Source organism: Bolinopsis microptera, chromosome 4 (genome assembly GCF_026151205.1).
Source record: "Bolinopsis microptera isolate Bmic1 chromosome 4, MBARI_Bmic_1.0, whole genome shotgun sequence".
Classification (NCBI taxonomy): Eukaryota; Metazoa; Ctenophora; class Tentaculata; order Lobata; family Bolinopsidae; genus Bolinopsis; species Bolinopsis microptera.
Window position 1 is genome coordinate 12469314 of NC_087075.1, and position 14995 is coordinate 12484308.

General features: G+C 35.2%; 4 protein-coding genes across 5 annotated transcripts in view; 1 reads left to right on the plus strand and 3 right to left on the minus strand.

Moving 5' to 3' along the window:
* The window catches only part of LOC134814234 (zinc transporter ZIP11-like), a 94160-nt gene extending 91093 nt beyond the window's left edge, over positions 1-3067 (minus strand). Inside the window, exon 1 of the mRNA XM_063822310.1 lies at positions 3037-3067. The gene's annotated coding sequence lies outside the window, so the exon portion shown is untranslated. The remainder of the gene's footprint in view (positions 1-3036) is intronic.
* Positions 1-7332, minus strand: part of LOC134814235 (DNA-directed RNA polymerase II subunit RPB9-like) — a 94997-nt gene extending 87665 nt beyond the window's left edge. The window contains exon 1 of the mRNA XM_063822311.1: positions 7310-7332. The gene's annotated coding sequence lies outside the window, so the exon portion shown is untranslated. The remainder of the gene's footprint in view (positions 1-7309) is intronic.
* LOC134814233 (proton-activated chloride channel-like) lies at positions 2276-8162 on the minus strand. Its single transcript, XM_063822309.1, has 11 exons — positions 7991-8162; positions 7719-7817; positions 7421-7503; positions 7013-7110; positions 6778-6889; positions 6504-6616; positions 6129-6237; positions 5825-5930; positions 5392-5552; positions 4659-4754; positions 2276-2834 (listed from the first exon to the last, which is right to left on the minus strand). The coding sequence occupies exons 1-11, from the start codon at positions 8094-8096 to the stop codon at positions 2751-2753; spliced, it is 1167 nt and encodes a 388-aa protein (XP_063678379.1). The 5' UTR covers positions 8097-8162; the 3' UTR covers positions 2276-2750.
* Positions 3090-14995, plus strand: part of LOC134814232 (zinc finger and SCAN domain-containing protein 2-like) — a 55036-nt gene continuing 43130 nt past the window's right edge. For both annotated transcript variants that reach the window (XM_063822308.1, XM_063822307.1), the window contains exon 1: positions 3090-3113. The gene's annotated coding sequence lies outside the window, so the exon portion shown is untranslated. The remainder of the gene's footprint in view (positions 3114-14995) is intronic.

The following is a 14995-nucleotide window of genomic DNA, read 5'->3' on the forward strand; positions in this document are numbered from 1 at the left end:
GCTTTTAAACGTTTATTTCCAATCAGATAACTATAAGTACTTGCTTTAACTCAGCTTAGCGTCAATGGACACTGTTATAATATGAAATTGGATGGAAATTGTTGCAAGTATTATCAATGCAGCAAGAAGGTACGTAAAACTGTAAAACAATAAAAGGGGCGTGTCCAGGTGAAACATGAAATTGGACCAATCCTCATAACTTTAAATTGTTTCACGGAGTTTAACCTTTAGTAGCTACTTCATTAATCCCGCTACATTCTTCAAAAGTCAACGCAACACACCGAATCATTAATTAATATCTTCCATTTATTGAAATTTACACCACTAATATAAGTTATCACTATCAGTTCCCACGTACAATTAAACTGCACATCGCAATACTGCTAAGTCTTTCTGCAAACTAAAAGCTGCTTATAAAATGGTATTTATATCTTTCACTATAGAGCTCTACTTAGAAAATTAGGAGCAGACAAGATTTACTAAACCAAAGGTATTACAACAATATAGACGAAGCAGCACTAAGTTTTAGGTAAGGGTATACATAGTATAACTATATACCAAGAGCTTTCATCCGCCTAATCTTTTCCATGATGATGTTAAGAAGTTAAACCGTCCTAGGATTGACCGATTATTCCTTATTTGGATGTAAAGCCTGATATGGTAAGTAATTATCCCTGTTTTAGTAAAAGAATAAGAGTGTTTTACGCAATGGTTTTATAACAGCGATATTTATTTAGACGGTGCCATTAAAGATTAAGTCAGGGTTAATTTCTGAAGAATAACCTGGATATGATTATTTCAGCTTAATAAATAAATTAATAAATTATTAAGTATTAACATTACAACGATAAGGTATTTTTAAACTTCTTGTGGTCGTAATTAATTAATGGTTAATTAATAATTATTCAATTAGTTATGGACCCCTAATTTTCATGATGAGATTAAAACTTCAACAAGTATAATACACAATATTGGCTGTCTTATAGCTGTATTTAAGTAATATCCTTTTGAAAAATCACAACAAAAAAATATTGCAAAGCGGACGACAATAATTCGAAAACAAACCTAATTAACGACTTTATCAAAGAAAAAATTAAGAAAATGACTACTTTAATTAGTTTTAAAATTTGAAATAAGCTGTTCAAGCTCTTTGGAAAAGATACAATGTACACTTCAGTTACCAAGTACATGTAACATTGCAATCTTCCACATTCCACAAAATATACACACCAATCTTCAGCAATTACCTTGGTGTATGTGTACTATTTGCGGGTTACTGGGCACGTGATTTGCGAGCTAACCAATCATGTGCCGTTGCCATGGTCACGAGACCCCGCAGGACCAATCCAGGAAGAGTTGCACGTGCTAAGCTTACAAGCGATTATCGTTATTTATAAACGTGGGCATAATAATTACCTCTAAAATCGAGCATAGTTTTGCTGATGCTAGATTGCTACCAAGGAATTATGAGGCAAACTGCACAGGTATCACCATAAGGAGATGTGATGCATCTGTGTTTAGTAGGCCACATGTACTTGTACCACATGTACTTAGTACAGTGTACATTCTGTACAGAGAACTGATTCCTGTTCACTGTGGAGAATAACAAGGAAGAGATTAAGACATCAATAATTTGAGAATCCGTTTGCCTCTCTTCGACTAACAGGTTTCCTAAACCAGTAAAACATAAGTATATAATTGTACAGCCAATTGTACAGCCAAAGAGGCTAGAAACTTTATAAAAAACTTTGGTGGATTATATTGAATACTAGAAAGGGCCATATCTTGATTCTTGCCTTATCACACTTCCCATCAAGTATTATCCCTACGCACTTTCCATAAAGTATTACAAGTATGTGCATTCAATCGTTTCAAATTTGAAAGCATATTATGTAAAATGACTAATAAAACATATAATTAACTGTTACTTTAGAGAATGTCCTGGTGCTCAATTTTGCGAAATTCAATCTCCAGGCAGTTAGTAAAAAGTGAGAAATTTGCGCTCGCAAGCCTCTTAATGTCGTAATAGCAAACAAAAGAACGTTTTTACTGAAAATAACACTACACAATATGAGTTTTTAGTTGAGGCCGAGGGTCACAGTATTTAAGATTTAATCTTTATTGATTGTACAAGCTAAGTATAAGCAATTGATATGATCAAGTCAATAAACAGCATAATTATTGCAATAGAAAACAAATAAGAGGTGCGCATTTCACTATCATAATAATTTCAAACACCATACTGTATAGCATCTTTTTAACGAATAATAAATCACTTAATTACTGAAAATGAAAATCCCGTAAAAAAATTAAAAGAGGTCAATCGGGAACGATAAACCACAACATAAATAGAGTTCTAATAAGAAAAAAAGAATACATGCTTCACGCTGCACACCAATAATAAACTGAATAGTTATACGCTGCATGGACACAATAAGAACCGAGAAACTTTATTTACATTAAATTAAGTAGAAATTGTACTGTTGGCTCTCACAAATCCGGAGTCCAGAATTTTAAAATGGCCACCACATGTTTTTGATTAATTGAATAACAAAAAACACAAGAATATGTAAGATCGGTTATTTTGTTCTCTATTGGACTCTTTTGACTTAATATAAGGTACCAAGTGGTAAAGACCCGCCGACGGATCACTTAAAGGCAGAGTCTTGGAATCGGTCATCTGATATCTGAAATAGTCTTAAACTTGTTCTGATAAGCTGACTAACGAACAGGTTAGACTGTGCTGAGTTTCAATTTTTCTTGCAGCACGTGCAAATGCTGTAAAAACTGAGTCTGTTCTGGTTGTATCGGATACGTTGTCTTCGCAATATAACCTGAAAATAATCATATCAGAAACTGCTTATTTCGTGATTTAATACGGTTTCTTTATTAATTCCTATGTTCACCAAAGTAGATTTCTCTCGGAGAATTTCTCTTTAGACTCTTAACTTGCGAACAAATTGAAGCAGCAAACTTTAGGCTAGAAACTTTATTGAATTGAAATAATCATTCCACGTAACAACGTCTTCTTCAGTTCTCAAATTATTTGTTATATAGTAGTGTTGAAAGTATTAATTTAATACTTTCAACACTACTATATAACAAATAATTTGAGAACTGAAGAAGACGTTGTTACGTGGAATGATTATTTCAATTCAATAAAGTTTCTAGCCTAAAGTTTGCTGCTTCAATTTGTTCGCAAGTTAAGAGTCTAAAGAGAAATTCTCCGAGAGAAATCAAGTTCAAATGCGACTCATAAATATAGCCCCCTTGAACTATTCACCAAAGTAGTGTAGATAAGACCAAATTCTAATGTTTATAAAACTAATATCGTGCCATATACAAGAAAAGCTTCGCCCACGTTTATTTATCATTGCAAGATTGAAATTCGAGAAATGGCCCTCCATCCCAATGTTTCTAATTCCATGGATGCACGTGATCTGGTCGCGCGCGCGCGAATATAGGATGTGCAGCGCGAGACATATCACAAAATTTGTAAACATTTTCTGCGCCTTAAGGACTGTTTGCAAAATCATGACCAACATTGGCAATACGTAATGTTTGTACGTGTATTTGCAGCGGATATGTAGGAAGCGTCGAGGCCGGACCATGGCCCTGTGAGGCCGGGCCATGGCCCTGTTCTTTTCATGGTAGTATGCTTTGGTCCAATGCTTTGGTCCTCTAATTCCCAAAACTTTTCTCATTTTCTCATAGTTACTAATGCAGAGAAACGCCAGCAAGTGATTTTCCTTACAATGCTATAATATCTATTCTCCAAACCCGACTCTACTATAATCTATTAAGATATTTCGCTTCGTCAAAGTTCCTAAAATAAGAAAAGTCTTCGTGTTAAGATTTCAAACTCGTACCAACAAAAAAACAGCATAGCGCATCACGTGACTGTAACTTTGATCTCAGAACGGCCACACTGACAACTATACCATACGATAACTTTTTACATGCCTAGAATTGGCAGTACTACTTCGGTATTCGGTGCGTGACTTGGAAGTGCTACTCTGGTACGTGACTTGAAAGTGCTACTCTGGTACGTGACTTGAAAGTGCTACTCTGGTACGTGACTTGAAAGTGCTACTCTGGTACGTGACTTGGAAGTGCTACTCTGGTACGTGACTTGAAAGTGCTACCCTGGTACGTGACTTGAAAGTGCTGCTCTGGTACGTGACTTGAAAGTGCTACTCTGGTACGTGACTTGAAAGTGCTACTCTGGTACGTGACTTGGAAGTGCTGCTCTGGTACGTGACTTGAAAGTGCTACTCTGGTACGTGACTTGGAAGTGCTACTCTGGTACGTGAACTGTATGCCTCAAGTGAACCTAGCCCATGTTGTGTAACAATACCTAAGAGATAGGTAACGGTTGTACCATAACACGAATGTCACAAGAGCAATCAGCATTCCATTCAGAAGTGCGTGAAATATTTCTCAAATCGCTTTTGTTTTTTATGTCACATTATGTATACATTATATTAAGTTCACATAACTGACAAATGAGGGGATTTACATTTTAGATTCACACTATAAAAGTTGATTTTTTAACCTTTGTGAGATCCATCATTCTCAGTAAAGTTAGGACTGCTGTAACCATTAAACCGATTGTAGTGTGACGTCATATCACGTGACACTATTAATGAGAAACATACCTTGGTAAGATCCATCATTCTGAGTAAAGTTAGGACTGCAGTAACCATTAAACCGATTGTAGTTACTAGATTCATTGTAACAACATCTTCAATAACCTGAAAAACAATGTAGTTTTGAATAACAGAAGTCATTAATCATAATATCACCCCTTTAGTCTTTACCTTACAGTCAGGACTTTTGCTTTTAGATTCACGTGAACTAAGAACTGATAACTAAATAATTCACTACCATTTTTGTATTACTAAAGAGTGCACTCAAAATAGCACTGAAATACAATACGGTAGTCACGACAGCGCATGGGGTCACATACGGAATCTGATATAATTATGACTACACAACAACTGCCATGTAATTAGATACTAAATGTTCAATTTGAGACCACCTTTAAAGCTTTAATAACCAGCAGATATACATACACACAGACATACGTACACACATGCGTCAGACACACACATGTACACAATACACATAAACAGACAAATGTAAACAGACACTTTGACAGACAGACAGACAGACAGACAGACAGACAGACAGACAGACAGACAGACAGACAGACAGACAGACAGACAGACAGGCAGGCAGGCAGACAGACAGACAGACAGACAGACAGACAGACAGACAGACAGACAGACAGACAGACAGACAGACAGACAGACAGACAGACAGACAGACAGACAGACAGACAGACAGACAGACAGACAGACAGACAGACAGACAGACAGATATACGTACTTCATATTCACTGTCCCTCCACTCGAATATAGCGAACATATTCTCATAATGTGGCGTGTAATTAGCAGTATCGGGGGGCAGGAACTTGACTATGTCATTAACTGGGTTGAAGATAGTTCTGTGGTCATTTAGTCTGTTTGTGGAGGCTGATGTATTGTTACCTGAAATATTAACATTATATAAATAATACAAATTATTGTTGTTTGTTTAATGTTTATCACTAATAAATATCTTACTAGTTACATATTTGGGGCTCGGCTAAGCTTCTCTTTGATAGTGTGGATATTCTGGACTGAAAACCATGATCTAGAGAATTCCTAAGATTAAATTTTTTAGGGTTTTTTCAATAATTCATGTATTTTTTACCTATGGCAGGCGGCAGAAATTTACCGATTTACGCAATTAGTAATGATAAGTGAAAACACCATATTACCTGAAAGATGATCAATATCCATACTTTTGAACACTCGTATTGAAAGGCGAGAGTAGGTTGTGAACCCCATAGCTAGCGGCCAAATGTCTTGTAATCGCTCTCGATCCTACAGTAAAGTACTTGATTTGAACAGTTAATTATTATCAATTTATCATATAGATTCAGAAAGTTGGTTCAGGTTACAAAATGCGGTAAAATGCAGTAATATTATATTATTAATATTAACTTATCGTAGGTGCTTTTATGAGTAAATAAATAAATAACATTCATTCAACTAAATCTCTAAAACCGCCTGATATCATACCTGTAAGTAAGTTTGGGAAGAGTTAAAATCGTTAGTCCACTCGGAGAAGTTAGCAAAAGGAAAATACTCCAGAAAACCTATATCAGGGTCTATTTTTTGCTGATCTACCCTGCAACAAGACGTATTTGTAAATGTATCTTGTTTTAATTCCAGCATATCAAAACACGTGGATTCACTGGATATCTTAGAATGTTGCACGAGACAAGCATTCCTCTGCCAAAAGAAGAATTTATATCATAATGTACTATAACAAGCATTTTTAATAAGTAACCTCAGGTAACCATCGCTACTCACTGCACTGGTTATGAAACTCTACTAAGAAAATATAAATTCTTCTAACAAAATGTAAAGTTAACAAGGTTGAAACTAACGTACTTGAAATGTATTTTCATGTGCTCTCGTCTCATAACATTACCAGGACCCTGAAATACCATCATACTCGTGTTCTGACGAGCCATGATACTCTCGTAGTCCGATATTGTTGAGAACTGAAACAGTGGTGAATATTCAAGTTTAGCAAGTAACTACAGTACCTCAATACATTATAATTAAAAGAAGAACAAAATTAAAATTTCTTCATTATATATAGTGTTATTTTTAACGGTGAACCATGACCCTAAGATCGGCGTTGTCGATGAAACTTGCTTACCAAGCAAGGCTGAGTTTCTATATCCTTGTTAAATCTCATTAAAGAAGACAAACTTGTCTGTCCTCTGCCTTTCCGATCCCTTTTCCATCTATCTTGCTTCTGTCCTTTTTTCCTGATATAGAGTAGGTCATTAAATTTTAAAATTTACTTCAAATTTAAACAGTATTTTATTTAAATCAAGTATAATGTATACACTATACAATAAAACTGAAATAGGAGAAGTAATTTTACTCACAATTTTTCAGTATCGTAATAGAAGCTCTTCTCACATTTAACAAAGGTAGCATTGTCAAACATAAACACTGCAATTCCCGGGGGCTCATATTTTTCTGTCTGAAATTCAAGACCAATTTCAATTAAGGCTTGTTACACCATTCTTTAATTTGGAGCAAGCTCAAATAAAGTTGACATTCCCTAATGAATGATTATTATCTTATATTTGATCCTTCGAACAGCTGTTGAGCAATGAAACGCAAACATAATCTTAGCAAAATGAATATATTTCTTTTATCTTCAGCATTTAATCAGTCACATAATCTCAATAAATGTATTTAATTGTAGTTGTGAAAATAGTTTAAAACTCAATGATTATTATAATTATAAATTAAGTGAGTATTAACAGCACAGTACTATGGTTACTCACATAAACATATGACAAAGTTTCTATGGGATGTCGAAGAGAGTGGCTGTAATTAGATAAGATCTGCCAACAGTAAACCCCACAACCTTGACAATAGAATAAGTTAGATGTGAACTGTATCACATATGATAAAGGGCGGGGATGACAATTATTTTATACAGTGGCAAGATAAAGTAATTTAATGATGGAACAAATTGCAAGCATATCTTAACTACGGATTACAATAAATAATCCATATATTATATGTTTATGTAAGGCCAAGGGGTCTGTGCAGGGTTTCATAAATGGAAACATGATATACCTGCTACTACTAATGTGTAGATCAAAGGAAGGACAAACGCTTTTAGGATCTCAGTGATTTTCCAACAACAGTATGCACATTTAGAATCTGTCTGTTGAACTGAAATATAAGCAAGATTATTGTGATTTATAGATATTAAGACTTAAATCAATGCTATCAATCAATGCTATCAATCAACAGATTACATATTGTTATTTAACAGTGTTTTCATTTAAGGTCAGGAGATATCAATGCAGTGACATAAAACCAAGAACTGTTTAATATTCTCTTACCTTTTCCTTTGGATATTGTTGTATAGCACTGACTTGGAATAGTCTGGCAATCTTCATCATTGATTCCAACGTAGTCATCATCGATAAGAACACCTATGTCTGCCATGGATATCAGTATTCTGTGTACATATAATACTCATCTACTCAAATCATATCCAGACATTCTAACTTCCTAAAAGCAGAATAGTATCAGGTTGATAAGATAAGCAGTATTTACAGTCAATATTTCTCATTACAAATACTCAACTTCAAATTTCAGATAATATATTTCCACAATACAGGCTTGATACTGAAAGGAAGAAGGAAGCAAAGGTTGCACGATTTCGCGTGCAATTTTAGATCAAGAACAGTCATAAAAATTATGAGTTAATATCAAGGTCGATTTATCGGACATTTTTAAGCTTTCGTTCAGAATATAATTCGGGACCTTCAAACACAGGGAGACTAAAGTGCAAAGAAACTGCTGCTAACTGCTGCTAACTGCTGCTAACTGCTGCTTACTGCTACTAACTGCTGCTGACTGCTGCTAACTTCTGCTGTCGCGCGCGCCATTTGCAGCAGTTAGCAGCAATTTTATGCGTGTCTTTACTGCGCAGCACACACCGCGCGCAATTACTGCTAACTGCTGCTGACGCGACAGCAGCAGTTAGCAGCAGTCAGCAGCAGTTAGCAGCAGTTAGCAGCAGCTTCTTTGCACTTTAGTCTCCCTGTGCAAAGGGGGGTAATAAGAAGGAGTTACAAGTGTTACAAGGGTACTAACTATCAAAGTAAACAAATGTACCTCACCTCCCCATGAGAATCCACACCTATAAAGTGTCATAATAATGCTTCAGCTTGCAGCTTACTTAAATATAATAGCGCTCGATTCTTTTGAAGATTTTAAGTGCGCAGCACACAAAAAGATTGTTTCGTTTTTCAACAATTCGGATCCAGCTGTTGAAATGTTTTTAAGGACAAGCACCATACTCAAATCATAACAATGTTTAAATGAGCCATACGTACATTATACAATCTTAATTTGTACAAAAAAACAAACATTTTATAAAATCAAACAATATTTTCATTATGCATAATTTTATTTTTTAATAAATTATTCAAACAATATACATGGACACGTTCATTTGAGTTTGAGGATATTGGTAAACAAAAATAATAGCGTTTTCGACGATAGCGGCTTAATTTTGACATCTATTAACCTAGCACGTTCAGAAGTTCTGAACATTAGCCACGTAACCCATACTCCCATATGCACTGCTCAGAAAGAAAATCTATTGTTGTTAGGTACTATAATGCTTCAAATGTCACATTTTGTGTGACTTAGTTAACTGCAGTTGTCTAATTATCATTCCTTGGTCTAAAATATAGTAGATTAGGTCAATTTAACATTATGATACAACATTGGTTAAAGGGCACGGATCGAACGGTTACAAGGCAATATTTGGGTAACTTTGTCACACTCAGAATAATATACCTCTATTCTACTGTGAGGTGTCCTAAAAAACCCTTAAACTCATTATCTGATGGTTGATCTACCAATCATAGCCCTAAAATATGTTGTTTTGAATAGTTAGCTAATATAATAGGCACTTGGTTATTGGGAAATGAGGTTAATTCTGTCACAATATATGGAATTTTACATTTTTGCGGATTATTTATATCTGATTTGGTTTGAAAGGCGGGAAAACTTTATATGATGACAATGTAGTTGATGCAAGTTAAGATCAGTTGATGTTTACATTGTCACAAAATTGATACGAAATCGTAAATAAGTTAAAAAAACATGAATATAGAATAAAACAGTCTCTTATAATAATTCTTATAATAACTGATGTGACAAAGTAAACATGTCTTGCCCCTATTTTGAAGATCTATATTCTATAACTCTATTAGAATTCAACATTCTTTCAGAAAAAATTGGTAGAATATTGTCCCAGAATATCAGAGCTTAAGTTTGACAATTTTAGGTTAAATTCGTCAAAGTCACTAAAATGTGTCAAAATTAACTTTTCCTGCCCTAACAATTTCAAGATAGTGTAAAAATTAGCATAGGCTGCTTTATTATCTATATAGATCAATCCAAACTACAAAAAAATATATGTTAATGTGATGACGATTACCTAACTCTTATAATAACTGATGTGACAAAGTGAACATGTCTTGCCCCTATTTTGAAGATCTATAACTCCATTAGAATTCAACATTCTTTCAAAAACGATTGGAAGAATATTGTCCAGAACATCAGAGCTCAATTTAACAATTTTAGATTAAATTGTCAAAGAAACTGAAAATGTGACAAAATTAACTTTCCCTGCCCCAACAATATCAAGATAGTGTGTTAAAATTGGCATATGATGCTTTATTGCCGATATTAATTGATCCAAACTACGAAAAAGATCTGTTAATCTGATGACGATTACCTAACTCTTATAATAACTAATGTGACAAAGTAAACATGTCTTGACCCTATTTTGAAGATCTATACCTCTATTAGAATACTATGTAACTTATCATCAAAAAAATTTCGATAAACTAGTTATTTTGCCACCAAGGAGCTAACAGAGTAACAGAGTTATAATAATTTTGTTTGTGACGAAATTACCCTATTTTTGACCATGTTGCGGTAGTTTAATTGTGACACTGTACATATTACCACCTGATAATGATTTATGTGACTGGTGCATGGTACTAGCAGTGTTGTTTGATCGATAGTACGCAATATAAGGGGTTTAAGCTGGTATATCATTATTTGTTCAATTTCACACATGTTCAGATATCATAAAGATTATGTGACAAAGTAAACTTGGTTGTGCCTTCTGTGTTTCAATTCTTTACGACAATATGATATAATAACAATTCCCAGCACTTCCAGGCCATCAAATAAACCTACATTACTCAGCATTGCTTATGAGGGTGCCCTAAACATTCATCACATATTTTCTTTAATGTGTGACAGAGTAAACCTGAGTGCACCATCTAACGAAAAAAACTCGTCAAATATGTAGGTAATGGTCATATGTACCCATCCAATCAACTGGACACCCAAAATTTGGTCATAAACGGCGGCAAGGGGTCCATATTTACTCCGTCACATGTTTATAGTGTGACAATGTAACCATTTCCGTGCCGGCCGTATTTAAGCGATATCTTATCACCTGATTAAGATATCGTTATGTGACAAAGTTAGCCCTGAAGGATGAGACGATTATCCTAACCATCAAGGGTTTATGTAATTTCATAGTGTGACAAAGTCAACTACACTGTGCCTTTTAATAGGGTCACTTATATTTACCAATATCCTCAAACTCAAATGAACGTGTCCACATACAATGTCACAATGACCCTATATAAAAAGAAAAAACTAAACCCTTCAACAACTCAAAGTTTTGAAAATCACCCTTGGCCTTGCGGCTCCAAGTTCAAATCTAAACTGTCTATATTGACAAAGTTCTTTCTTGCCCCTCTGTCTCCCCGGAGAGAAATCACCGTTGTTCTCAAGATTTCAAACCGAAGGCGCTTCCTAATATATCCCACAGCATCTGCATACCTTTGACCTGTGTGGTACTCCATCTTACTAGCCAGCTTCTTCACTAGTCTTTCAGCTTCACCACCCATTCCACCAAACGTCGAGAAAATTAACGGTGTGAAGCTTCCTTTCTCCACTTCGAGAACTCTTGAGTTGTAACATCGTTTTTTCTCATTTTCATGAAACTGGTACATTGCAGGGATCGATTTGCTTGCATTGGAGGGGGCTGGGGCATGGAATACCCTTACATCAAAATATGCCCTCTCTGAAGCATTCCAAATCGATCTTGCAGAAATGTCCAGCCTAGCTTGGTCTCCTAGGACTGTTCCCCTTGGCAACTCTAGACCATCAACTGGAAGAAGAACTGGCTGTACTAGACCGTATGGTATGCAAAAATTAGACCATAAACACTTTGAAAAGGAGCATACAAAACCCATTTTTAATAGACTAAAAATTCTAACGGCTCAAAACTTGTACAAATATCACTGCATTTTAGAATTCTCTAAGATTATCAAGTACCACTGCCCCTACTCCCTTTATGAGGCCATCAACATTTCAAACCGTGCAACGAGTCTAACTGTTATTCTTCTAAATAAATCAAATACCTTTTTGTTTAATGCAGCCAAGCTTTGGAACACAGTTCATAAAAAAATTTTAACTTCAAGCAATTGCCTAGAAACTTCCATTAACTTGATAAAATTGAGAACCAAAGCACTATTAGTACAATCACAGGCAGCTGACTTAAAAGATACCTGGACTCCAACCAATTTTAAATTGCAGTAATTAAATTGCACATGCAGCAGCACACACCTAATATTACTATCATGATTGAACTATAAGCTGATAAGCTTTCAGATCCATTTTTAACCACTTGATGTAATGTTTTTAATAATTAAATATTTTATTTTACAAATTTATATCAGATCGAACCTATATTTGATAATCGAACCTATATTCGATAATCAAACCTGTATTCGATAGTTAAATTTATGCGATAAATTGATATTGATATTATTATTGTTGAATGAAGTTAACTCCTGAGATAAATTTTATTAATTTTTTAACAAAGGGACTTGGAGTATAAACGACCAAGTTCGCATAAATGCCTACCCAACCAAGAATTTAGGAGTCAAGGGTGGGTGCGTAAACTTTACGGTCTGCACTCTCCGATCCTGTATCACCCTGGATTCTTTTTGACGTATTTTTGTATTAGGTATATACCTTCTATCCATTCTCTTGCTACTCCAAGTCCCCTAAGATATCTGGTAAAAAGGTCCTGCTAGTTATATATAAAATATATTTATGTTTGCTTTAATTGATACTAAATAAAATTGTTGTTTTCTTGAAATTGTTGTTTTCTTGGCTCAGTCTGCACATCCTTGCATTTCACAGTTCTCATTAGTTCTGCAAAAGTGTCTCTCAACGAGTTGTGCCGCAGTGACACATATCCACCAAGTTTGCAGATGAGCGCATGGTTTGCTGAATATTTCTGGCCACACGTACATGTTTTAGGGCAATCCTTAGGTTCAAGTTATATCTGAGTGCTATTGCGTCTTATGCATAATTTTCAAATAAAAATGTTCAAAATATTCTTAAAAACATTTACATTTTAGTCAATTATTTGATTTACGATGCCAACCCTTTCAAATCATTGCTTTGCATAAGCAACCATTTGGTTAATTGACGATGTCAATTCTTCGCAGCTCGGCGAGGCACAAAAGCGCATTTTGCCGATCTAGCGAAAGAAGCCTCATTGAGTGCGCGGCGCGGCACAGTTAACGCTTCGCGCTACATACAACCATTTGGCATTATATTTATTTGTCGAAGTGCGAAGTGAAGCGGGATTAACCAGGTGCGTATTTTATATATATATAGCTTTAATCAAAGAATTTGCGCTAAAAAGTGCTATGGAGTAACGTGTAACGCGCACTTGTATGTAAATTAAATTCATTTTATGTTGGTTGTTTAGGCCAATAGATTTAAAATATTTTTAAAACTTTAGTAGATATATTTTTGATGATGTGTGATGATGTTTGTGTCATTATGTTTTGATTTGATTTGATTTTTTATACTATACTCCAAAAGATTTTAAACTGAGCTACCACCTTTGTCCTTGGTCATTGCATTTCATATTTTTAGGGTTGCCAAGATATGATTGTTTTCAATAGCATTTTCTTGACTTGTGAAACAAACGCGCCCGCAGTGGCGCGAAAGCATTCACATAGCCAAGTGCCTACGCGTACTGCGTGACGCGCTTGTTTCACAAGTAGGATAGATCTTTGCCGCCTCCGGCGGTCACGCGCTACTGCAAGCGAGAGGGCTCTGGTTAGAGCAAGCGAAAGCACATGGTTAGGTGAAACAAGCGCCCATCCCTGACTTGCGCGGAAATTTTCGGCCATGGGCTTTTTCTTTTAAAATAAACTATTAAACAAAGTACAAAGTAAACTATCGATAAGTTGTAAAATTGAAAATTTCATTGCAGCTTTTTAAAAAAATTGACGTTATCTATATTTTATTTATTTATTATTTATTTTTTCGCTTGCTCTAACCAGAGCCTTTTCGCTTGCAGTAGCGCGCTTGCTTTATTCAGAGCCCTTGCGTTTGCAGTGGCATCTTAACATAAGCTGAAATGTAACAAGATGAAAAGAGGGGGAAGCAAAGGAAAAGGAAATGATGCAGGGGGACAAAAAAAAGAAATAAGAGAGGAGACAAACCATCTGCTGAGGTCTGACAACGTTGTGGGAAAAGAACTGAACATCATCAACGATGATATTTGTGGAGAAATGGACAGCGAAATATTTATGGCTCCAACTGTTTATAAAAAGCATCTGGCACTCCGGCTTGTGGAAGCAATAGACCTCGTTCGACCGCATGAATGCCAGATTGCTGAAATGGAAGAGATCATATATTTCTTGAAGACGGAAATCAAAATAAAATCAAATCAAAATATAATGACACAAACATCATCGCACATCTAATCATCAAAAATATATCTACTAAAGTTTAAAAACTATCTTAAATCTATTGGCCTAAACAACCAAGTTAAAATGAATCTAATTTACATACGTTTTTTAGCAACATGAGGATTCCACACAAGATATTCATTGTGCTTCTCTTTATTAGTAGCATAATTTAATCCCTCGATCTTTCCTAATACTTCGTCCGAAACATGCCAAAAATGACTATCATTTACAGATCCGTTTAAAATAGTCTCTTTTTTGAAAGCCTCTAATCTTATTTTAAAACTTAACACAGTCCCACAATTCTTGACATCCGAGGGGAGTTTGTTCCAATATGGTCTCACCCTCTCCGGAAGAAAAGAACTGTGGACTTTCTTTATTTTACTGCTACTTTTACTGTATCTACTGTTTGACCAAACCACTTATCATTTTATAAGATTCAATGAGATCCCCACGTATTCCCTGCTCTGCCAGCGTTGTTAAATTGAGGATTTCCAGTCGACGACTGTATGGAAGAGTACC

Coding starts and splice junctions, on each gene's coding strand:
- LOC134814233 (XM_063822309.1), bottom strand. CDS start 8,096: ATGGCAGACATAGGTGTTCTTATCGATGATGACTACGTTGGAATCAAT. Junction 6,617..6,777: donor TAGAAACTCAGCCTTGCTTG/GTAAGCAAGTTT, acceptor CCACTGTTTCAG/TTCTCAACAATATCGGACTA. Junction 4,755..5,391: donor GGAGGGACAGTGAATATGAA/GTACGTATATCT, acceptor ATTGTTTTTCAG/GTTATTGAAGATGTTGTTAC.